This window comes from Etheostoma cragini, chromosome 13, assembly GCF_013103735.1.
Source record: "Etheostoma cragini isolate CJK2018 chromosome 13, CSU_Ecrag_1.0, whole genome shotgun sequence".
Classification (NCBI taxonomy): Eukaryota; Metazoa; Chordata; class Actinopteri; order Perciformes; family Percidae; genus Etheostoma; species Etheostoma cragini.
This window is the reverse complement of record NC_048419.1, coordinates 18,153,697-18,179,811: the sequence shown is the minus strand read 5'-3', so window position 1 is coordinate 18,179,811 and position 26,115 is coordinate 18,153,697. Positions and strand designations below refer to the sequence as shown.

At 37.6% G+C, this 26,115-nt stretch overlaps 1 protein-coding gene and 1 long non-coding RNA gene across 7 annotated transcripts in view; one reads left to right on the top strand and one right to left on the bottom strand.

Annotated features, from left to right (window-relative positions):
• Nucleotides 1–11,515, top strand: part of gabra1 (gamma-aminobutyric acid type A receptor subunit alpha1) — a 28,408-nt gene extending 16,893 nt beyond the window's left edge. For all 6 annotated transcript variants that reach the window (XM_034889049.1, XM_034889044.1, XM_034889047.1 and 3 more), the window contains 2 exons: nt 8,019–8,221; nt 9,467–11,515. In XM_034889049.1, coding sequence (XP_034744940.1) covers nt 8,019–8,221; nt 9,467–9,787 — 524 coding nt within the window. In that variant the 3' untranslated portion in view covers nt 9,788–11,515. The remainder of the gene's footprint in view (nt 1–8,018; nt 8,222–9,466) is intronic.
• On the bottom strand, nt 8,620–25,353 carry LOC117954980. The gene is made up of 3 exons (XR_004658931.1): nt 25,343–25,353; nt 23,094–23,100; nt 8,620–8,804 (listed from the first exon to the last, which is right to left on the bottom strand). It is a non-coding gene; the product is annotated as an uncharacterized LOC117954980 (long non-coding RNA).
• Between the last annotated feature and the right edge of the window lie 762 nt (nt 25,354–26,115).

Here is a 26,115-nt window from a genome sequence, read left to right as displayed (position 1 = left end):
CAGGTTACAATGTCAATATCGCTGTAAATGAATCATTAAAAAGACATAGCGGACAATCAGGATCTTTCATTGCCTCTTAATCGTTTGACTATCATCATGTCAGGGAATTATATGGTATATCAAACCTTGTATATGTGTCCAGTGCTATTAGGATGAACGTGTACACTCAGTTGTCAATCTCAATAACAGGCTAGTAATATTCATTGTAAACTCAGGAATAATATATTGTTCTTGTTAAACAGAGGTTAAGGTCTCACTGCTTGCCATGTTTTCTGTGTATATTGCTGCAGATACTGATTATTTTAGAGCTGGGCTCGTAAATGGTGCTTTAAACATTCAATGAGTATGATGTGATGCACAAGTGTAAATTAAATGCAGATGGCAGAATGGAAGAGGGTCTTGTAATACATCCATGAACGGGAGTGGAGGATAGCAGGTACAAAAGCTTCTTTTGCAGAAATGGATAAAGAGAAGGGTCTTTTGGGGTCTTTTGAATGGCAAGTTCCAATGCCCTTCTAGATGGTTCTCCACAAGAATAAAATTATTTGCATGTACTATCGATTTGAATTGAGTTACCAACAGAGTAGTCTCAAATACCACTTGAAAAATTAATCCCTTTTAAAAGTACATTTAGAATAGATAATTATGTGATTCATTTTCAATTAATCCAGCATGTTCTAATGAACCATTTGTTCATAAAGCTAAGAAGAGTTTACCACTGTAATTTAAAAGCATTCCACGTTACCTATTGCTGTATGCACCACACTGTCAGCCAATGTATATGAACGCTGCTGGCTGCATAGTGAGGGTGTCGGGTACGATTGGTGGGCATTAAAACACAGGATTAAAACACAGCACTTTCAAGCCAAGGAGGGGCGTTAATTTCCCAGATGAAACTAAATAGTACAAAATGTAATTGATTGATAGCCCTAATTTTGACACAAACCACCATCTAAATTTTGCTGCCTAAACATAAAAAGTAGTTATTGTGCCTACACGTAACCAAACTGTGACTGTTGCAACATATCAACCATGACTGTTAAGTTCTCTGGTTTAGATATGAGAATAGAACACACTCCCTCGGGCCACCGCTAAGGGCCCTGGTTCATAAGACCCTTCTTTGGGTGGTATTAGAGGGTAGGAACAAACCTGTTCAATATTTGGTTTAGAGGACTTGTTGTAATACACACAACCAAAATGATAATCAGACCAGCACTGCCACTTTTTATATTGTCTTGTAATTCTTTTAAAATGTAGGCAAAACAATCATCTAATAAATGATGAAATTAATAGGATTTTTTTATGAAGGGGATTCACTGTGAAAAACAGGGATGAGTGTCACTCATGTCGCAATGGTTATTAATTAAATCTTCAAAGGTAAAATAAATTTTAAATCATTGACACAGCTTGTGAGAAAACCAAAAACATTCTTCCTCAGATATGCTGTATTGTGACTTTTCCATTTCTCCAGTTGTACCACCACTGCCTCTTACGCATCAGCTGCAAAACATTATGCAAGCATTGTGAATCTTTTTGTTATAGTTCTGTCACATCTGAACATTTACATAAATATGCATGAATGACAGTGGCCATTATTTTACTCAAATAACACATCTAGATTACGCCAGCGATGCTACACATTCCATGTCTAAAAAGGGCCCTTAGAGTGAAAGAACAAATATTAAAAATCGTATGGAAAATTGTATTTTTATGGTTATATTTACTGCGGGGGGAATAACTAAATGCATCAAAAGGTACACCGATACTATGAATAAACAAACAACTACTGTAATATTATATGTGTTCTCAAATTACTACAGATGTGATCAGGTTTATGTTTCCAACACGGATGTCCAAATCGGAACCAGAAAGCCAATTAACAACAACAAATGCAGCATGGAAAACAATGTTTGCATTACATTGTGACTATGAAGCATGGCCTCTGCACTAAATCTGTTTTCCTAAAGCTTTCCCTGTAGATGAATAGGCAATTTAAAAACACAGCAGTAGGTAGAGTTATCTTATTTATCATTGTGCCGATTAAGAGGCTGATTAGTTTATAGCCAGTTTGGTGTAGTGAAAAACAGTTGCCAATATATTTATTTGCAGTCCTAATGAAAACCAAAAGGAAACTGATGGTGCTGATAAGGTGCTCTCCCTTACATCCTCTCTTTCTCTAAGCTGTTAGGGACAGCAGTGCTCAGAAGATTATCTTCCTTCCTTCTCTCCTCTTTAAGCGTTTGGCTGGGTATTTATTGGTTCTCTCATGATGCGGTTTAATGTATCTGCTCATTAAGGAATAACACCTTGTGTGTGTGTGTGTGTGTGTGTGTTTGTTCGCTATATGCTGTGCATGCTGGTTGTGTGCCAGTGGGTGCAACATTGTAGGCAGTGCATGTGTGCGTGTTTGTGTGTGTGTCTGTGTTCTGTGTGTACAGTTCTCACAGCTGTGATGTTGGCACAGTCATTTAACTCACCTGCCAATCAACATGTCAATTTATTACCTCATTTATGTAAATCAGAGATGACATAGTAATGCCTGAATGGAATGTGTTTCTGAGTCAGCCCCCCTTGAGGCTTCAGTTATTGATAAGGCATGAATAAGTAAGTAGCCGCAACACAGTGGAGATGTTGATAGACATCCAACAAAGACAGCTTCACTCCTGGGACTGGTTGATGGATTATAAAAGCTGTTTGACAACTCCCTACACTAAAATCATTTTCATTCATTTGCAATCTTTACAAATATACAACAGTGGTACCTTGACTAATTTATTAGTATACAATTCCTATAAGTGTTCCCATATATAAAACATCACTTTGTGACTAAGACAGTCTGTGATATGCATGCAACCACTCTGTCTTCTACAAATATGTTTATTTTCAGCTTATTTGCATAAGTATATAATATGTATTTCATTTTTATTAATTACGAACAACTAAAAAACTGTCACTGTTTTTATTGTCATGTTTGGGCAGCTTAAAACGTTTGGTTAAGGTTTGGGACAGAGAAAGATTGTAGTCAGGGTTAAATATTGAAGAAAAAAAAAGTGACATTGACATTGATATTTCAATATCTCTTTTGTATATTTCTATAAGCTTAACTAAATGTTTGTCTCTAATGTCAAAGTCCTGTGGTTGCTTGCCCACCTTTCCACCCTCATGTCCTCTATGTGACTTTCAGTGCAGTCAAAGCATGCCAAACATTCTTGATTGGAAAAACAACTCTAGTTAATACAGTCCAGACACACAATTATTTTTACATTTGTAGTCACTGGAGGTGTTCTATTAAAGCTTTCTTACAGGCTATAGGACAAAACAAGTATTGTGTGTACTGTCCTTAATCAAGTATAGTTGTGAATGCCAATTAACGGTTTGTAAAAAAACAGTTGATTAGGAACTTTATTGCAAGCCCTCTTGTATACACTGGGTGTGTGCATGGTTGAAGTCACACATAAAGGAATACATAGCCTATTCTTTGAGTGAGCAGGCATCCTACTTTACAATGTACTTTTGACCTCGTCGCACACTTTGATTGTCAGGTTTGATTGGTTGCCTACTCAGTGAAAATGTGTTCAGAGGCAAATTTCTGTCGGCAACCAGGGAGCATAGTAGAGAAGGGACAGAGAGAGAGAGAGAGAGAGAGAGCCATGCCTGGAGCAATTTATTTTTTAACCCACAGCTTCGTAAAGAGAGTCGAGAATTAACTGTTTTTTACACTGGTTACTCTGATAGACATTAAATCAAAATTGTACAAGGTTTACCTTGCTGTGTCAGAAACCTATTAAGAAAATGGACATTATCTGCCCCACATTCTCCAAAAATGCACATATGGACTGCCCGCCTGCGTTAACCTTTCCTTGCCTGAGGCAGCAGTGAAAGCCTTCCCACCTTGAAATAGTCTGTGTCACCTTGTCACTCATCACCTTAAATCTCAAATTTAGTTCCCCCCAATTTTTCAAATAACTCTATGTTTGTGTATTTGAAAGTGAGTGTGCAAACAGAGGCAAAAACCTTGTTAGAAGATACAGTATGTATCATATAAATCAAGTGTCAGTGCGTGTGAACACTGAGCTGAATTAAGTGGAAGGACTCTCCAGAATTGAGTTGCACCACTATTAATCCAGTAAGAACTTTTCAGATCAGTGCCTTTGTTCATTAACAGCCTTCAAGCTTCAAGTCTATTAGTAACAACACGTCAAATGGAGTCATTTAAAACCAGCTCTGGAGTCATGTTTTAATGAATCAACTTACTAGTGCTCTAAATTAATGCTAAGTAGGCCTAACACTTAATAGACACTAAGGGTAACCGTTGTTCCTGAAGGTTGGGAACATGTCCACCTTGTTAGCTCAACCACACACGCACACATACACACACACACACACACACACACACACACACACACACACACACACACACACACACACACAAATCATTGAGTGCAAGCCATAAAGCAAACCAACACAGCAAACCAACACTTAAAAGGGAATTCCATTTTTCTGTCAGTGTCAAGTCAAATGACAACTATCGGTGCAGTCTACACCAAGTTATCCTCCTGCTATATTTTGCACCCAACAGGCTGAAACAGGGCAAGTTTTAAACTTGTTTTTAGCCTCTAAACATGCTCACACATTGAATTTGACTGCAGTAGATGTGACAGAAAGGCATTAAAGATGTGACAATTGACTAGTGTGGACTTCACCGGAAAACAGAAAATAAACTGTCACATCTACTGTAGTCAGATTTGCTGTCTTCACTTGAAATGAATAACTGCAATGGCAATGGTTATGACATTTTGAGCATGTTTAGAGGCTAAAAACTAAAAACTAATGACAGCAGTACAAATTTAAAAGAAAAACAGAGCTACAAGTTGAAATCGACCGGAATTCTCATTTAAGGATTCATCCAGCATTCCAAATTTGAACATGGGATGTTTTTTCTTTTTCTCTTGTGGTATTAAGACATTGGTGGAGGTGGAAGACAGGTTTCCATGACAACAGAACTTAAAAGTATAGTATAGAAGATGCCAAGGATTGGTGAGCTTGTGAGAGAAATTGTGTAATACCCAGTGGTGCTGCCTTCCTCCTCCACTAGAAAATTAACGGATTTACTGACAAATTAAATACCTGACAGATTGACACCACTATGTTGCCATCCTTTCTTTTACCTTCCCTTAACTGCCTTCATGCCTTCCTACTATACCCCGTTATTTCACAACTTTCACAACAGCACATGTATTCGGGTTATCTAGTTGTTTTTTATTAACAGTTATCCCTTTATGCATTATCCTTTACTCCATCTTACTTTACTTCTGTAGCTCTTAGTACAAAAGCATAGGACAGGAGGTGCCATGCTCCTGTGCTCCAGCACCTGCTGAGGCCATCAACACACATGATTGCTGGCAAAGTCACTTTGCACTGGCTGTTCTCCAATGGCGAATGTTCTGGCACTTACCTCATAAGCAGTGACACCTTGGTGTTAGAGTTACACTCCACTGGAAATCGCAAGTTTTAACTGTGACACCAAGATGGTGCTTCCAGTGAATTTAAAGAGTTATGTGATGCTGATGATGTTGATTCTACAACATGTAACTAATTTGCAGCAGCAAGCTAGCAGCCATTTGTTCCAATGTAAGACGTTTCTATAGCTCAGTGAAAGGATACAGGGAGGAGGTTGTACAAAGCTTTGGACTTTGACATCGGAGTTTTCTTTAAACATTACATTTTATATTTATTATAACTAACACCCCAGTTATCGGTCAGCACATGATTCTGTTTTTTGTAGTGTCTGTGTGTTTTTGTTTTGTATTAATTGAGGGGAAAAAAATGACAAATGCGGTCAGAAAAAAGTTGAATGTTCCTTAAAACTGGAATATGCATTCCACAAAACTGTTATTTAGGCGCATATTAACATAATTCTGGGTTGAGATGAAAGTTATGAAAATCTGGTATGAATACATGACTAAGCATTATTCAGTATTTTTATGGACCATGAGTCTAAATAATAAAGGCTATCTATATCTCCTGCTCCCATGCATTCCCATAACAGTACATGAACAAACCATCTAATGTCCTACTTAGCAGTGGGTGAAGTGAAGAACCCACTGATAAGTAAATTTGTAACATTGCATAAATGTATCACTGTAGCATAAAAATGGCTTTCATGCTTAAAATCTTAGTTTTTTTCATGTAAAGTGCAAATATACAAGAGGTGATCATGAGGCATGTGCATGATTATTCTAGTATTTTCTTTATAATAAACAAAAACAAAATATCTACTTGGTAAATTTGATAAAAGAACTTTTTTTGAAAAGCTCAGAAACATTTTTTGAAAATCAATTAGAATATAAACTCCAACCTACTTCTTCGTTATGTCCTTTGACGCCATAATAAATACCAGAAATGCATGACCACGCACTCTGTGTACCTAACATGCCAATCCAGTAAATCCATCAGAGGTGTCTTGTTCTGTTATGGCTAATGACCAATCATTTATTTGGCTCTGACTAATGAGAACATAACAATCAGCCTTTATGCTTCATGTCACAGCACCAACTCAGTAATCCCAAAAGCATGTGCAAAGAGAGTGGGAGGATGAGGAGTCTGTGATTCATCACTCAACACTTCATCATAACAAGGAGGAAGAAGGAAAAAAATTCATGAATCTGAAGTGAAATTTCAGGAGACGTGATACCAGCTGCTTTTGCAGCTTGTAGGTGGTTGACACAATAATGGGAACGCTATACAATATTCTGCAATCCAAAACAAACACTAACTTTCTCTTTAGACTGTGTAAGAAAGGAGTGGATTGAACTCAACAGTTTTTTTTTACGCTATAGTTGGCGATTTTGTAGAGCAAATATTATAGTATCAACTGGTGTAAACTGTAAACTGTATGGGGGAAAAGTCTAAGAGCCGTGTAGAGGCAATCCCAGACAGGCTTTAAGTCAGTATATGAGTACAGACCCAATAATATTACAAATGTCTTCATAACTGTCTTATAACTCTGATTAACAAATTTTTTCAGGTTAATTAGACTTCTTCGGTTTTTATTTCTGCATATTGGAGTCAACATGAAGCAAACATGTAGTAAAGATTAGTAGAGAGTGGATGGAAATGTCTTTGGATCTTTTAAACATGGAAGTGTGTACGTGGGGGTATCGTTTACACGTGTTTTTACATAAACCCTTCTCTCCACATGTGTGGGAGGGTCCTCTCTGCATATTTTATCATTCCTGTACAAGCCAGCTGTTCGTCAGCTTCCTTCATGGCCCAGGCTGAATTTGTGGATTGTTTGCTGCTTGGGCTGATGTTATCTGGCGTGTAAACATCTGCAGTATCCTGTTCTGCTATGAGCACCGCGTCGTCAGATATCCTCTGACCCAGTTCCTCTGCGTCTCTCAACCATGTCTCATCTCAGCTTTTAATAGCTGATGTCAAAGTTTAGAGATTTGCTTTTCCAAGGTTGTCATTTGCTCCTTAACATGAGGTACTTTTGTTAAAAAAAACATGTTGTATTAATTATTAATTAAGTTTCATTCCATTGCTTCATTACGGCTTGTGCACTGGTTTGGGGGTCGGGTTCATAAAGAAAGCCTATTTGGCCGGGTATTAGTCAGCAGCAGTATCTTTAGGGCCAACTGCATCTTCCAGCTGCATCTGTGGAAATCTTTGTCTCTCTGAGTCTATTAAAAGCACAAGCTGTTAGACCGTATCAGCTTCTCACATAGCTTAATGTAAATGAACTGCTTGCTCATTTGATTTAAGAAAAAGAAAATATTGCCGTGCAAAGTCCCTATATGATGGTACTTTAAGATTGCTAACTTTGAGCAAATATAGTCCATAAATGATCTAATGGTTTCTGCATGATTTTTACATGCCGTTTCTGGAAATGTCTCACTTATGAAATTATTTTTCTTCTCATACATTTATGGTAAACAAATGAGCATTCATAACAACTCAATATGTCTCACATTTGGTCATACTTCACATATCCATCTTGTCTCGTCTACCTGCAGGAGTGACCACTGTCCTGACCATGACCACACTCAGTATCAGCGCTAGGAACTCTCTCCCTAAAGTGGCCTATGCCACAGCTATGGATTGGTTCATTGCTGTCTGCTATGCCTTCGTCTTCTCGGCCCTCATTGAGTTTGCCACTGTCAACTACTTCACCAAGAGGGGTTACGCCTGGGATGGAAAAAGTGTGGTGCCAGAGAAGGTATTTGAACAATTGTTTATATTACTTATACTCCTAACAGCTCAGCATACAAAATAGAGATAACAGACTGAAGCTTTGACAAAATTGTTTGTTAAGCAATTATTTGGCACATAACTGCATTTTTTTTACCAAAACTGAATTCAAAAAGTGCTTTCTGGCAAAATGAGAGCAAATCTATGTATCCCGGAGACAAAGATAAATCAGATCTAGAAATCAGGGCTGTAGTCAATTCCACCTTTGTAGTGTCCAAGAAAAGTCCAAGACCAGGACTAGTAGAGACCAAGTCAAGACCAAGTCCAAAGTGCTTCAAGTCCAAGTTTGAGTCCAAGTCCAGACCTAGTCCAAATGAGTGACAGTCAAGATCTCAGAAAGAATGTTTTTAAATTATTTGCCTAAAGTAGAAAATGAAAATGTTCCCATTCTTGAACTTATTATTGTCCTGACGAATTCATAGTACAAAGTGCTCGCTGACATTATGGCTGTGGCAAAAAGAAAATGATTGATACCTGATGTTTGAGGTATATGATGCAACCAGGCGTATACCAGGCAACCAATCTCAATGCCTGTTCTAAATGGATTTTGACTTAAACAAATAAGTGTTTTCTAAACTAATGCCCTTCATCAATGGTTTTGTTTTGAAGGAGGAAGTTAATTTAGAATAAAAATAGATATATACTGTAGTACTGGACTTGGTCAAGTCCAACTACAATATATGGCGAGTCCAATGGCTGAGACCTAGACAAGTCCGTACTCATGTACTACAGCCCTGCTAGAAATTAGATAGACTTCATATGTGGTTTAAAAAGTCATTCCTTTTTGCACCAGGACAGTTAACACACACAGTAACGGTTGAGGGGGCCAGGCCAGGAACACATCGTTGTTGTTGCCAGCTCATCTTATAGAAAATTCAATTTAAATAACATGACATGAACATTAATAGTTCAGTGTTCATCTTGTGCTCCACTTGTCTCTGTGCTGCAGTTAGCAGCATTGTACTCTGTAATCTCCAGCTGTTTTTGACAGGAATAAAGAGAATAGAGCCCAGTATTTGTTTTAGATTGACGAGTTAAATGCTTCTACATGGAAGAATGTACAATTATTATTTCTTAACTTATGTAATATCAGTATTTTTACTAAATACTCACCAGTCTGCTAAATGAGTAATTGTAATATATAAAATGCTTTCTTCTTCTTTGAAGCATCGTAACTATATCCTTTTAACTTTTCCCCGACAAACAAAATCAGCAAAAGAAGAAGAAGGAGTCCCTCCTCAAGAAGAACAACACTACAGCCTACCCAGCTGCCACTGCTACAGCTTTCGCCCCCAATATTGCCAGGGACCCTGGATTGGCCACTATTGCCAAAAGCGCCCCACCACCCCCAACTGAGCCCAAGGAGGAGCCAAAGCCCAAGCCTCCGGAGGCCAAGAAGACCTTTAACAGTGTGAGCAAGATAGACAGGATTGCCAGAATAGCCTTCCCTCTGCTCTTTGGAACCTTTAACTTGGTCTACTGGGCGACCTACTTGAATAAGAAGCCCAAATTGCAGGGGATGAATCCACACTAATCCGTGTTTCATTCCTTTACAATTATACCTGTGTTTTCTTTTTCACTTTCTTTCTTATTTCTTCAAAAACAGGTGTTTATTTTCATTTTCAGACAAACATGGTGTCCATGCTGGTTTGAATTCCCAGTTGTTACATTGATTTTATGTTTACCTAAAGTTTGAAGATTTTGAAAAAACTAAATAGAGAGTGAAAAAAGACAGATAATGATACAGACTTTTGAAAGGTTGTTGTCCAGGTCTCGGGTGATGCTACTAAGAAAATGCTACTATAACTATATAGCCCAGAGAATGCTATTCTACAACTGCACATAGCCCACACTTGTGGGGCTTTGGTTTGTTTTCTTATTTTTTAATTTGTACTATTTTCTTTAAACATGGAATAACAGAAACAGTAAAAAGGCACTTGTGTATATGCATGGGCAGGGCATCTTTCTATTTATGTTTATTTATTGAAAACACAGATTAACATTGACTGATAGCTTAGTTTATTTGATATCAGCAGCAAAAATGCTACGCTCATTCTCTGTCAAAATATCTTCAATTCTCTTTAGGTGTTTTATGAGATTAATTATGTCATTCTTCAAAATATGTTAGGGTTTCTGCAATAGCAATAAAACATGTCTCAGTGGACACACCATTTATTTAGGGGTTAAAAAATACAAAAATTCAATCATCTCTGTGCTCAGCATTGAAAGTATTGATTTCTTTTCACAGCATTGTAAATATTAAGTATTAGAGATGTCAATATCATGTTTAGGCTTTGCAAAGTGTAACTAAAGGGTATGTTTATTGAATACATGGAAAAGTAAACTTTTCTTTGTTTTCTTTATTTTTTGTTTCTGTTCATGACACTTTCTTCAAAAAGTGTATATACTGGTCTAATTCACGCTTAAGTGACTGTTTCTCACAGAGTTTGCGTCCCATTCAAAGCTGCTTTCACACTGAAGTAAAATATCATTCAACTGTGTGTTTGTGTACACACTGACGGCAACAACAGCAACAACAACATCAAAGGTTTAATCTGAGATTGGCTAGTAACGAGAATGTAAAAAATCATCTTGAAACCTGGAGTGCTTTTGACCTTTAGATTTAAAACACATTATTTACTTCTTTTGTTTGTTTTATTTATGATTGGGCTTCGTTTGCCGAAACGCCATTTTTAGCAAAGTGCAGTTGGCATCGCTTGAAGAAGGGTGGGGCACATTGAGAAGGAGGAGAAGTGCCTTTTTCATAACCAGAGTTCAAGTTGTGATAGCTACTGCTTTGTTGATTGATGGCGCGTCTATATTTTCAAATAGTTTTAATCCCTCTTTGTCCCCTGACACTGTTTGCATAGTCTCCATCTCCTTTCAGTTGAAAATTGAGACATAACACTCAGAAAGTACCAGCTACACTGCCTTCAGAATCACATGCCCGTTTGGACTCATTTGTTGCTGCTTGTTGGTGAGCAACAGCGAGAGACAGGGACAGAGACAGAAAGAGACAAAGAGAGAAAGGAGACGTTCAGTTGAAGTGGCACTGTAATCTTGCTTTGGCCGGCGCTGTGTTTCGCACAGAGGACTTGTCTTGTAGTTCCACGATAGTGACGAAGATGAATATATTTTTCTAGCATGATGTCAATCCCTCTTCCGAGAAAAACCAACAGAAACTAACGCAAATGCGAAAAGAATGCTTTTGTTTTTGTCTTGAACATTGCTTGCTCCTTTTTCTTTTAACTAATATATATATATATATATATATATATATATATATATATATATATATATATATATATATATATATATATATATATATATATATATATATATATATATATATATATATATATATATATGAAAAACTAAATCTCTTAAAGTACTTGCTTCTTCTCTGATGTGGCACGTTTAGGTTTCTGAACAGTCCATTTTAAATTACTGTATGTTTATGTAGCAATATTAATTAGCAAGGGCTTTTCTTAGGACCTGAACCTGACACTCAGTCTCGGGGTGATATCCATTGTAGCTTTACATTTAACCCCTCTCTACTTGTAGTTTCATCGATATACATGGATATTTAGAAATTATTTAGATTTGGTGAAAGATGGCAGGCATCGCAATCTGTGTTCATCTTGGGTTCTGAAGACTTCGACTCCCACTCTAACCTTCCTTTACAAAATCTCCACATGACTTGTTGGGGAGTGGGTGTGCTTTGTATTGCATTACGGGTTATGGGTGTGCTTTTTGTTTGAATTTGTTTTACAAAGCACTGAACCGGTTAAAAAGCATGTAAGAACCCTGCAGAATTCTGTGTGTTTGTGCGCTGGGGTGACGAGATCATGCTATCACCAGAGGGCAATGAAAAGAGATCGGTGGTTGTTGCTATTGTTATTATTTGCATTATCATTATGATCAATGTTGAACCTATCCCCTAATGGCAGACGTCTTTGCAGGCATACGCAAGCAGTCTACTGTTAACAGCCACTTAACCTACATGCAGAGGCTCAAGGAACTGCAAAGTTCAGGGTGAAGAGTTGTATAAAGATATTTGAATTCTAAACTATTGTATGTATGTTTATTATCATGAAGAAAAAATATATATATACATATGTAAAATACATAATGCATACAGTATTTGATTCTATTAATGAAGATATTAGCTAAGATGATGATGAATATTGTTTGTATTATCAACCTATTGTTATGCATTTTGCACATTTAGAAGAACAATACATTATGTTTATGTAGTCGGCTTCGTGCTATGCAAGGACAGCTTCGAACCACATTATTGACCTTCTCTTCCTGACCATTTTGTTTCAGATTTACAAGCTATTATAAAGAAAAAAATGAAATAAAAGAAGCTTAGCTTTTATATCATCTGTGCACTCGCTAGCTTTTTTTTTTTCTTTCAACCATGACTATACAGGGTGACATCAAGGAAAACAGTGGATTGTCTCTTTTGTTTGTGCTTTGGAGTTGTTGGTGGTTGAAGGGAAAATGGCTTTCTTTGTTGATTGCACTTTTTCTCCAGAGACATGCAATAAAGTGATTGAACTGAAAAAAGACAGGAGCAAAACTGTAAAAAGATCAACGTGTTAATAATATATCTCTTTTCATTTCTTAAGCTTATTTGTCATTACAAAAATGGAGGCAGGTAAAAATTTTACTTTGCTAAAAGGATCGTTATGTTTCTGTTTTGCTTTCCGAAGTTCAATGGTATTACAGGGAGCGCCAGAGAATTTTGACTTTGACAGAGTTAAAGGGAATTTTGTAAACTTTCCAGTTTGGAAAACCTTTGCTAAGCCCCTATCTTGTACTGCAAGCAGGATTAAACAAATGCTATAGACATTTTTAAATATTTTTGAGCCAGTTTTGGTTTTGCTACATTTAATGCTCCGGAAAGAGAATGTGAAATATGAGGCACAGTGCAATCAGGAGCTTACAACTTTTACCTTCACATTCATATGCAGAGCACTCATGTAAATATCACATGTGTAGGCACATCAGTCATGTATTTCATACACATTCATGTTTGATGCAAGGTCCATTGCAGTTCTCAGCAGCACTTGCATTTCAACATTGAGTCTTTGGTTATTCCTAGATACCGACTGGAGTTTTTTCTTGTATTTTTATCAAGCAAAATATGTTCTGATTTTCACTGAAATGTAAAAAAAAACTACTTTTCTAAAGCACAAAAGTTGATTAGGCTAAGAGAAATTAGAGAGAGACTGTATACATATGGACATTGACAAACACACTTTCAAAACGCACACAAACACAAATACCCGCATACAGTACACAGGAATGTGTTAATAGTCCAGTGATACTAACAAAGGGTTCTGATGGATGTAGATGAAATGGTGAACCTTCTGTAAATGTTTTCTTTTGTTTCTTTTGGTTATGATATGGCCCTGTAGAATCTGATTCTCTGCATTAGTCTTTAAATAAAAAGAAAACAAATGAAAGTCGTGGCTATATCTCTGTCCTTGTGCTCAGTCACGTCCCGATATAGTCCAGAGTTTCCCTTCCGCACATGTAGCACACAACAGGAGATTGTCCGTGTCAGATGCGTTCTCACTTACTGGAAACACCGTTTGATTTTGGCGGAACGGATTAAACCGTATTGTGAAGCCAGTTTGTAATTTCGTCATTGACAACCGATTATCATGAAGAATCTTGTCGTCTCTCTAGGTAGACATTTTTATTGCCGCCTTTGTGTAAATCTCCCTTCTTTTTCACCCTTGGATGTTTGTTTCATCCCAGGTTTGCTCACGCCAACAGAAATGTCATCACCCACTCGCTTGCTGTTAATAATTACACTTTGGGCTCATTTGGAGATTACATAGATTTTGTACTAGGGAGCTAGCAGGGTAAAGACCGTTTCATGGCTGATCTAACTGATTCAGACATATGCATTCTCACATAAAGCTCCACCCTGTACTGTATAGATACTTTCAGGTGCACGTGTAAAAGGGGCTTAAGACAGAGATTTTTTTTCGCAGCATAAAGTATATGTAGTTGTGCATGGTTCACATCACTGGTAGTGAAAGTAGGAATAATGTGGCATGTTTTTAAAGATGTATCAATTTAATAATGCGTTTCACTTTACACACAGTTTGAAATATATATTGTTTGTACATTTTAATAAGAGCTTTGCAGGAAACATTTCAATGGATACATGATGGAATACAAAAAAATAATGAGGCCTTTTTAAGCAACATATGGTAAATGCACAAGTCAATAGCTGCATTAATACAAAACAGCAGAGCCATTGGAGATATTAGAAATCCTGAATGATTCAGAAGGCCCAGAACTCCAAAACATGGTAGAGCAGGGTTTATAGTATTAGGACTCAAATTAGCACTAGCTCTGACATGAAGCCTTGTATTCCAACAATAAACAATGAGTACCTTAGAGTAGCGGATAAGTCAGACTGATGTAAAGGGATAATGCCAGTGATTTATCAAAATTGAACATACATTCTGGTTGTGTTCTGTTGTTTTCTGGCTCTACGGATGGAAATAGCATTGTCCTGGTCTTCCTTGTTGACGGGCTGGGCGGAATGTGAACATTTTAAGGTATATTGATGTATTTTCAAACATTCAATATATGCAAAGAAACAATAGGCCTACCGTTTATGTTGATACAGTTTGATGTTGTGTTTCATAACCTATTTCTTGGTAAAAGCTGTGCCTGTGTTTGAAGCTCTCTTCTCTCACACTCTCAGGGCAACTCCCGCCCCACCTTACTTGCAAGCTTTCCTGCAACATAGAGGGAGACACACTGCAGGCACTTCTGACATTTGCCTACACTTGTACTCTTTTACAGGCAAGAGGTGTGACCCATAACCAGATTATCATAGATCATAAGGATGCAGCGCAGTAACAATACATCCATCCATCCATCAATCTTACACCTTATCCAGTATCGGGTCACGGGGGCAGCAGCTCCAGCAGGGGGCCGCACCTCCCTAGAGAGGCAAGACGGACGCATCCTTACCAGATGCCCGAACCACCTCAACTGGCTCTTTTTGACGCAAAAAAATCAGCAACTCCACTCTGAGCTTTTCTCGTATGACTGAGCTTCTCAGCCTATCTCTAAGGGAGCCACCGTCCTGAGGAAACCCATTTTGGCCACTTGTACCCTGGATCTCATTCTTTCGGTTATGACAATACCGACATTTCATACACAAAGACATAGACATATTTAACGTAGATGACCTGCCAAACCACATTCAACTCAAGCTGGACCGATTCATAATGAGCCTTGTGAGTATAGAAACTCAGTCTGCAGTGTAGTTCATACACTTAATGGATAAACCAGAGAATTGTACAATAACAGTCAGCTTCATGATCAAAGAAAGTTTTTTTATCATACACTTCAGCTCATTGCACCCACTCTCTCCCGTATGAGCTCTCTCTCTCTTCTTTTTCAATCAGTTTGTTGTTTGCTGAAAATCAACTGGATCATTCTCAGAGGTCTGTTTGTATTTAACATTTCCTATTTTTATAATTATAATATTTATTTATATGTGTTGCAGCTGCATGTTTTCAAACAGGAAACCCTGTCTTTGAATTGCACCCTGTCTGTTTTAATGAAGGTGGTTGTGACATCTACATGTGGCTTTGACTTAAAACTGAACATTTAATAGGATATATATTCTGTCCATCGCCATTCAGCCAAACACACAGAGATATGATTTTTGGTCCATATTAGACCACTTCCTTAAGTGGTCCGGAATCAGACCCAGGTCAGATTATCTTCAATGCGGTCGCAGTGTGATCAACCAAGGCAGATTTGATGCAAGTTTTACGTCAATCTACTATACGCTGATATTTGTCACAATTATGAGCCGGCAGGAGTTAGACGTAGACAGTAAAATTAAAAACTTGACTGCTTCTCTGTGAAGCTATTCACAACGTAATCACACCACTCCGGGCTTTGTGTTTGCATCCACACAGACCTCTGTAATGAATTTGGAGCCATAACCAGGCAAAAGGCTAAAATAGCAAATTTGGCTCTCTTTCCCTTCATTCTCCTCCTCAGCACCTGGTCATTAATATTACGGCTGCCATTACACAAACGTTTTAAAATAAAAGCTAAAAATGCTTACTTTCTCAAATAACTTGTTGACACTGGAAAGGGGTTGCTTCAATTTCGCTGCACAAGTATCGCACATGTGTACAATGACAATAAAGACATTCTATTCAATTCTAGTCTATTCTACCTCTGTAACTTTAGTGCAACAGCATGCTCGTCTGCTTTGGTATTCTAACAATAAATGTATATTATTATTTGTGGTTTATTTCAAGCAAACTGCTGTTTGGTTCTGTGGTTTTACTGTGGCAGGCATGTATTTGTACATTTACTACATCTCTTTCTCATCTACATTACATACATACATCTACATACTATTACTACCTACCTCAAATATATACACTTCCCATTTTAATTTGTATTTTACTTATAAGTCATATATTTAATCCCCACATTTTAACGCAATTTTCTTTTCATACATATTTAATGAGCATTGTTGGAAGGAGCCTGAGATCCAAGATTTCCATTGCCAACGACTGTTCTCTGGAAATTATGCATTTGACAATTAATAAGTTAAAACAAAACGTTCTTTAACCCCTTAAACTTGTAACCAAAGACTTCTACTCAATACGAAACATTAACAAATGTTAAATCTTTATTATTATTATTATTATTGTTATTATTATTATTATTATTATTATTATTAGTAGTAGTAGTAGTGACAGTAAAGTAGCGTTGTCAGTTGTGATTAGTTTGAGTTACAGTGATTGGCTGATGCCTGTATTTAAGCCTCTAAAAATGGCAGTCCAACAATCTTTCAACTGAAGACTGGATTTTGTTCCTCACTATTCTTCTCATGCCACCTCTACTCTCCCCAATTTCTCCCACCCTGCCATGAGATTTCGGGTGCAGGGGAACGTGTGCTTCTTCCTTAAAAGCATGTGAGACTCTTATGTAATTTAGCTGCTTCTGGCTGGAAGAAGAGCAGAGAGAAGAGGCTTTTCCTCTTTCTGTCTCTCCAGTTCGCCCCATCCTTCTCTATCTCTGACTTTTCACTTTCACTCTGACTTTCACTTTCACTTATTTCTGACTTCCCTAAAAGGCACAGATTTAAAAAAAAAATGTATTGGGGGCTATGGGGACACATCCCACTCAGTCTTAGGTGTAGGATGAATTGTACTTCAATTGTTTCTGCCTCAAATGCATATACTGTGTTTTTTCTCTTAAACTGCGTTTTAGACACACATTTGAATTTAACAAAAGCATTGTGTGGCTGGCTCTTGTCAAAAGTACAAACCCCGTCTTTCCCTTGTAAGAAGAGACAGTCTTCATCTCCTGGTTTCCCTGGGAACTCCATTTAAAGCCGCATTGAACAGTCTGTTCATGAATCATGTTTTTGCAGGAATGAATGAAAATTTAACCAATCCCTTCATTATACATAAGAGCTTGTAGCTATGTTAAAATGAAGGCAAATCAGAATAATACTTAACAGTGATCGCCCTTCTTAACACAACATAATCCAACTGAGAACCATTGTGCATTGACTTTCAGTGACTCTTTGGATATTTTGACTGTGGTGGTGAATCAAAGCTGAACGTCTTAGGATGGGATAACACCAGCTTTGACGCCATATCAGAACAGGGGGGTAAAGAGTGGGCGCAATGGTCCCTCTCGTTACTCCCTAGCTCCTTAATTCCTTAATTCTGCCGCCCTTGCTCGGACCACACCCATCTTCAAACCATGCCTTAATTTTGTCTTCAACTACACCTTTAAAGTTTTGTGACTGCATTTTGCACAGCTGTGATGCTATCTGGGTGGAAGTACTCAAATCCTTTGTGGGAGTTCCCGCTACAGTAGGTGTTTTCTTTTTAAGAACCAACTTTCAGTGAGTATATTCAGCCAACAATTACGTTGACATTCTTAACTGAAGTTAGTTAATAAAGAGAGGAACATAGTGCTTAATTTAGCTTATTACTGCTCTCATTTGACCATGAATAGACACAAAAGGCAATTTAGGAGTCACTCTGTCTTTCTCATACACACCCAAAGTACCTTCTGTCATAGCAGATTCTCCAGCCTCTAAATTCTTAAGCAGTAGGCACAAAACAGACTCACATGTCTTAAGATTACTATTAGTTCCCTCCCTTCTTTCCCTTTGCTTCTGTGTTGCTTCCATCGCCTGCTGTCTCTCTTTCTCCAATTATCTTTTGGAAGACTCCACAGATTATTTTTGCCAGGTATCAAGATCTTTGATTTGCTTTTCTCCTTTATTGAAATGACTCAATTAATGCGCTAACAGCTACGTAAATGTAATTGGAGTACTTTACCCACACCTTTAAACCCACTGAAAGTATATTCTACCGTTATTAAGGTTTTGTGCCCAAGAGACAGCATTGCATTTATGTTTACCATTATTCTTCATCTGAACCTGGCCACCAACTGTTTATGTACAATAGAAACTCCCTATACCCTATTACATCTTTTTCCCAGGTTAGCTGTTTTATAAAAATTCACATCAGTCATTTATTTTCCCTAAACAGGGCTTAAGGAGTCATTATTGGATTGAACTCGTCAAGGCTGCCATTGCCATTATGAATTCCACCCCTTGTCTATTCATAAATAGAAGCTAATACCTCTTTCACACAAATGAGCAGGGTTGGACCCTGGTTATCTGACCAGCGTTCAACCCTTCTTTTGGAAATTCAAACCAAGCCAGTCAACAGGGGTTTATCCCTGAGTGGGGGTTTCACAAAACCTAGACAGCATAATAAACTGGGATTTCCCAGTCATCCTGGATGACTCAAGCCTTTACTTGGTTTCACAAAAGCAGTGAGATGTATTCTGTGCAGCTAGAGGAGCAGGCTAGGAGCACAGAATAAATCTCCCGGCTGTTTTAAATAACAGCCAAAAATAATAACACTATTTTTGTGTTTAGTGTTATTATTTTAAAGCTTTCCTACTGGCATGAAATTTTACATTTGCGCTTACATTAACTGGGGTAGATGCTCCATAGTCATGCGCCATCTTGAAATATGTTAGCCGGTAAGTGACATACAGGCTATACTGCTCCGCCTTTGTGTTTTTGACTCACGGCTGCTGCTAATGGGTAGCCCCGGAAAGTTTGAAGAAGGAAACACGGAGGAACACACGTAATTAAAATAAAAATTTCAGGAACAGAAGTCTTCTTTGCTGAGAAAAAGAAAATGGATTTATTTATCCATGTCCTTGTCCATATATACGAGGAAGCAAAACATCTTTGGGAAGAAGCAAACTCACTATAATAAAACAGCAAGAAATTGTGTGGCAGACAACAGCAAATGGACTGAATGACAGTCTAAAAATATACAACCACTTATCTTAACTAAAACCATTCTGCTCATTTTTTATCCAAAATATACAACTGTTAATAGTATGCAAATGATGACGGTTACAGTTTAGAGCGATCACATAATGTCTACTTTTAGGCTACTTACACATTCAGTCGGTCCGTGATTGTTTGCAACAAATTATCTAACTCTTTCATTACAGCAGCTGTGTTTCTAACATATAATATCTTTCCCTTAACCAAAATCATAAGAAGCTGCTACTTACTTTGTGTAAAGTATGCAAAACGCGTATTCTCAATTTTAGCATCAGTAAATCTGTAATCAACCTCTCGGCCTGTTAAGGAAAGCTGTGAACGTCCATCTATCCAGATTACTTCAGCCTGACTCAACCTAGTCGCACTTCCTCAGCATGCCTTGGTCGTCGTGAAACGCACCTAGCCAGGATGCACATATTAGACTAGGTCAAGCCTTGCTTTATCAATTATCCTGGATTCATAAATTCTAACAATGACCTTAAGTACTAGAAATGGGAGGGACAGTTTACACGTCAAATTCAGTGAACAGCTTACATCACATACTCCACTTCAGCTGAATTCCTTAAGAGCTAATGTTTTGAATTATTCATTGTACAGTAGAGAAAAAAGCAAAAGCTTATTTTATGTTTCTTTGGCAGTGAATACATTCAAAAGTATAAAGGAATAACCATGAACCACTTATCAGTTCATTTTGTGCAGACTGATTTCTCTCTCCATTTCATTGCACTGGACAAGGAAGTAGGCTGATTGTAGGGAAAATTCTAAGGTGTTGTTGTTTTTTCAAAGTGTGTGGTGACCTAACCTGTGTCACTTCTCATTCCGTGCCAATCACATTATTTGTCCCGTCTTGGCTGTTAGCGACCCTAGTCTTGTGCAATTCACACTGAAATCGACCCTTGTCTTAACCTGAGGTTAACCCATTTAGACACAGTCAACCTTGTTTAAACCCTGTTTGAGCCCTGTATGTGAAAGGGGTATTAGATAGATTTAAATGCTTGGTCTATAACAGCAAAATGTTTGGAGATAATGTGAGGTAGTGTTATGATACAAAGTGCCAACCTTTTTATGTTGACTCAGTGAGACAGGCTGGTATAAACAGGCAGACTCAGCAGTTTTCTGTCCTTTACAAAGATTGATTGATAAAGTAAATTAACTTTACTGTAAGTACTGTACTTAAGTACAATTATGAGGTATATCATAGCCACCAATTTTATGATGCATGTACTTCTATATCAAGTACAATTAACTGACAGTAAGTCTACACTTTAACAGTGTACATACTTTGGCAGTTTAAGAAATACTGTAGGTCTAATACGTTTTACACTGTGGTATTACTACTATTACTTTAAACAACAATTTGTAATTCATTTGTTTCTTTGTTGGAGGAAGCCAAAAATGCAAAAAAAAACAATATTAACATATTATCATCTTATAATGATATGGTGGCAAACATTTCACCACACCCAGCAGACAGAGGGCAACATCAGCAATTAATTGGAGTCAGTCTTCTGTCTACCCCAATGTCACTTGAATATGTACTCTGCTTTGGTCTCCACCAATTCTTGAAGGAAATATCTGGTTCTTTAGTGGCTAAATTATCCGCTACGAGCTATGATGGTTAGTTAGCAGGCATGGGTTTTATCAAACCCTTTTTTACTAGAAATATGTGGCCACTGAGGATGGAATTTAAAGCGGTAAAAGTCAACTAGAACTGTAGGGGTCGTAAAATCATAACAATTATGTAAAATACCAGCAGAGTTGATCATTCTCTGTGGGTTTGTCACTATGAGTGAATCCTTTAACATTACTAGTCACTTGATACAAATGAAAATACGGTTTAGTGAATATTTAAGCAAATGGTCTGAAAACTCCTTATAATTCTTCATCTAAATACTAGGACATGTGGTAAACCAATAAAAGAATATTTGCATTATTGCAGTGAGAACAATTTGCCATCACAGGGAGGGCAAACTTTTAGCTGGTGTTAAAAAACAACAATATCACTAAGGAAAGTGGAAGTGAAGTCGTCACATCCATGTTTTCTGTCCATGACATTCAACCCCGAACTGAACTCAAAACTGTGCTTTGTTCATTTCAACCTCATTGGATGACGCCTGAGTTTCCCTAAGGGGCTCTGTTGCACTGCATAAGATTTACACAATTTACTAAGACACAAAGCACTGCCTTATGACAACAGTAACAACCGCAAATGTTCTTAGATGCAAATATCACAAAAAAAGAAGTCCCTCTTGGGGGATGTTACCATTTGGAGCCATAATGTTGCAGAGAACACAGAAAAGGACTTGCTAAACGCGTCCAGGCCAGCTCGTCAAAGCAGAGTGATGCAGACTTTAGCCCACGAGCTGTTCTTTTCCAATAAGGATAATGTTAGTCATTCAACATGACATTTGCTGAGCCACCACAGTGACAGGTGTATCTAAACGAGCTGGTCGTTAAATCTTATTTGAAGGTTGCAGAATACTGGGCATCAGCTAATGATGGTGGAAGCAGCCATAGGCAGGACTTGTCAGTCCAGAAGAAAAACTGGGTGATGGTAGGGGTGAGAATGGGACATATTCTCGAGGCCATCATGATATCATCAGCATATTGTCTTTCCTCCCGCAGCTCTCATTAGACACAAACATTTTCTTTTGTCTTCTCCCTTTCACAATTAAATTTAGCTTCAAGGATGAGAACAATGTTTACCTTGTCTCCACAGTTGTTGTTTTTTCTCACTACATCCCTGTGCCTTTTTGTTTTAAATTGACACCCAGGGCTAGCATGACCACTGAACCATTGCTCTCGGATTTAACCATCCCATCAGTTCTGACAGTTGATGTTTTGTTGCTCTTCTCCGCAGAAGAAGTGAACTTGAAGCAAGACTGAAATGAGGTGCGGCAGAAAGAGAGCAAGCAACTGAAGGTGAATTGAGAGAATAGGAGAAAAGGAGCTGGATGGAAAAGGGCTGGGAGGATAGGAGAGGGGAAGGTGCACAAGGGAAAAAAACAAGGGTTATATCAGACTACAGTGAAGTAGAAGAAGTTAGGGATTGTGTATTATAGTTACATGGGAGAAGGTGGTAGAGACAAAAGGAGAAAATATGACAATGAGTAAAGAGAGGGGCACAGAAAAGCCCTGAAGAAACCAGGGGCTTGACAACAGACAGCATGGATGTAGAAGAGCATCTAACCACTTGTATAGTGGGATACCACTGTAAAACACATGGATGTAAAACACTCAAAGAAGCTATTTCTAAAATAGATTGTAATTATTCCTAAAGTTTGATTACACTCTGTGCTATTCTCTAATCAGCTTTGCCCTTTTGACTACTCTCTTTCCTTTTTTTCCATTATTTAAACACCCACATCTGCCTTTTTCGGATCACTACATGCACCTCCACTACCTCTAAATGTGTATCCCAGACTTTAATAACACAAAAGCTGCTTTGTCATGTGCAAATTGCTTTCCTTTTTCATGGAATACATGCAGTTTTGTTTGTAGGGTTGCCTTATATAATGGCAGTTATGTAATATTATTAAATGTTGTTGTTTTACCATCATTGCATTGCCTTTGCGGGCTCTCTTCATTTGCCAGCCAAAAATCCTGAATCAAGAGTTGTCTTAGGCTTGCTGTAATCTGTGGTTATATTTAATACCAGACAACATTGAGGTAATTTATTTGGCTTACATCACCAAATGCATCCAGTTCCATTAAATTGCATGTCAGGGCTTTAGTGGGGAATTAACTAGATTTCTCAACACCACTTACCCTTGCCCCTTGTTATTTTTGGACCAGGGCTAAAACACAATTAGTGTTGTTCTTATGAAGTAATGGAACTTTAATAATTGCATTTGATAACTGTGTCATGCAATATTTAAAGTTGCAAAAACTAAATAGGTACTCTCATTAAAGTTGTGTGCATAACTTCTATTCACATTGCACTTTCAACTTTTGTGCAGCAGTGATGTGGTGCTTCTGGATTCAGTGACCATATCTGCAGCAGACAATCCACTCTTTGTAGTAATACAACTGGATTTATGTGGAACAAATTTGGCTCGTTTGCTGTTTTGTATTCTTTTATTCCAAACAAAGGCCCTGGCTTCAGTTTTGCTGAACTAAGCTAGTTGGCTATGCAGATAGTAAACACTGCCCAATTCTTGAAGGTCAAAGCATAAATACTCTTGGATCCAACGTGGAAAATGTATTTGTATGGTTTAATGTGAGGCTATTTAGAACTTTTGTTGATTGGAAATTACTTTCTTTACAGGGTATTATCCAAATGTGTGTGCTGTCAGCTGTCCTATTATAATGTAAGCACCAGTAGACATGTTCAGCATTGACCCAGGCACATGCACATACAGGTACGTATAAAGCTGACGAACAAAATAGATTTAGAGCTACACTTTGGCGAGTGTTATTTTATTTTCTATGCACGAATGTGCTTTATGCACATATGTGCGTAGGATAGAGTGTGTCCTACCTAGAGCTATGTTTCTCTCCTTTTCACTGCTATATATCACAGAGTAAACTCACATTTACCACAGTCAGAGCAAGCATCACCTGGTTGTGGTTTGTCTAAATCTTGCGCCCTGTTGCACCACAACACCGTTCCCCCTTTAGGGATTCAGAAGGGCTCACTTGTGTTCATTCTTCTCTTATAATATTCTTTTACCCTACTTCGTTTTCTTATTCTTACTCTCGGCCTGTTCCAATCTCTCTATTTCCCTCCCTTTTCCAAAAACCTTTCGGACTGTTCTTTGTCAAAACCAATAGTTGCTATGCATATAACTAATAAGCTCTGCAGTTCAAAAGGCTACAAAGCTTACATCTGCTCAGCCACACATTGCCAATTTAATCATATCTTGTTACCATGACATGCCCCTTTGAAACCTTCTATTCTGGGAGGGAAAATAGCCATTCAAAGGGCATAAGTTATATTGAATTTAATCACAAGAGCATAACTCTTTTTTTTTTTTACTTCCTATCACATTTTTCTATTCCAGAAAAATGCACTATGGACTTTCAGGCAGAGGTTTGCCCTGTTCTCCGCTGGGATTACCCTGCAAAACTGACTTCCTGAAGGTATGACACAGTGCTGGCTGTAACCTTAATAGATGTGTTGGCTTGTACAGGTACAAAGTATGATTTTCTCTTGAGTCCAGTGCCTTTCCAGTTTCAAGAGCATAAATCAATAAAGAATGTACAGGTTAACACGGTGTGACTGAGGAAAGACAAGGTGAAACATTGATTGGATGTATAGATAAAACACATCATGCTTTTGCAATGTAATTATTTGGGGATCATCTCAAGAAATACAGATTTGAGTAGAACATGATTCTTTGCTTCAATTTCTGATATCATAGTTTCACATTATGAAATAATATATGCAATGATAATAAATGTAGAAAAGCATCTTCACCAACCTGGGCCTGCACAGAGCCTTTTATCTTTAGATGTATGGTTTTGCTCTCAATCTGCTGGTCTCTGTGTGTTAGACAGCACATTATGCAATGAGTTGAACCATAAATCAAGCCTTGATAGACTGTGTACACTGAATCGACACATATCTCACATCACTTCTCTAGGGATGTATTGGAGGCAAATGCATCCATCAACAGTTGGGAGGTTAAAAGCTGGCGAGGAAGGCAAATTGATCCTGATAATACTAGAAGAAAATCCAACCATATGGTGCTCTCCTCCAGCTCGGTTTCTAAACAGGCCGAATAATTGTTACAAATGCAGTCAAAAGATATGATGTGCAGGGTAAACACTGCGGCTTGTTATCAGGGATTTGACAAGGCTAAATGTGAAAAACATAACTAGGCTTGAGACCTGCTTTAGACTTTATTGCTGACTTGACATGAGACTTGAAAGGAAAAAATAATTCTAAAGTCTCATGTTTTGAACATGAACTCTATTTATTAACTTCTCATATGCCTTAAACGTGAAATAGAAATTATAGATATTTTTTAAATATTGTATATATCAATGCATTGAAATGAAAAACAACGGCAATGACCTTATGATCTGATGGGTTGCTCAATGCTTGTGTTTTGTTAAATGTTAAATCCATTCATAAATTGGCTATTATATTATTATTGTATTTTATATCTTTTTATTTTATTTTTTTATTAATTTTCAGCCATACAAGGTTATGATCATTAACAAAAACGAACAAAATGACAAAAACTAGGTGGCAAAAAACAACTGTTAACTAGAATAAAAACGAAAATGAAGCATTACAAAAAAACGATAACTAAACTAAAACTGTAATGTCTATTTGCAAAACTAACTAAAATCAAATCAAATTGCGGTGTAAGGTGCAGAAATATGTGGACAATTTATTTCAGGGAAAAATCTCACAAGTGTGAAAGCAAATTTGAGAAGAGCACACAAGGAGGCTTACCTAGTTTACCTTAACAAGGTAAGCCCCCTCCCCCGAAACAGAAGCTATG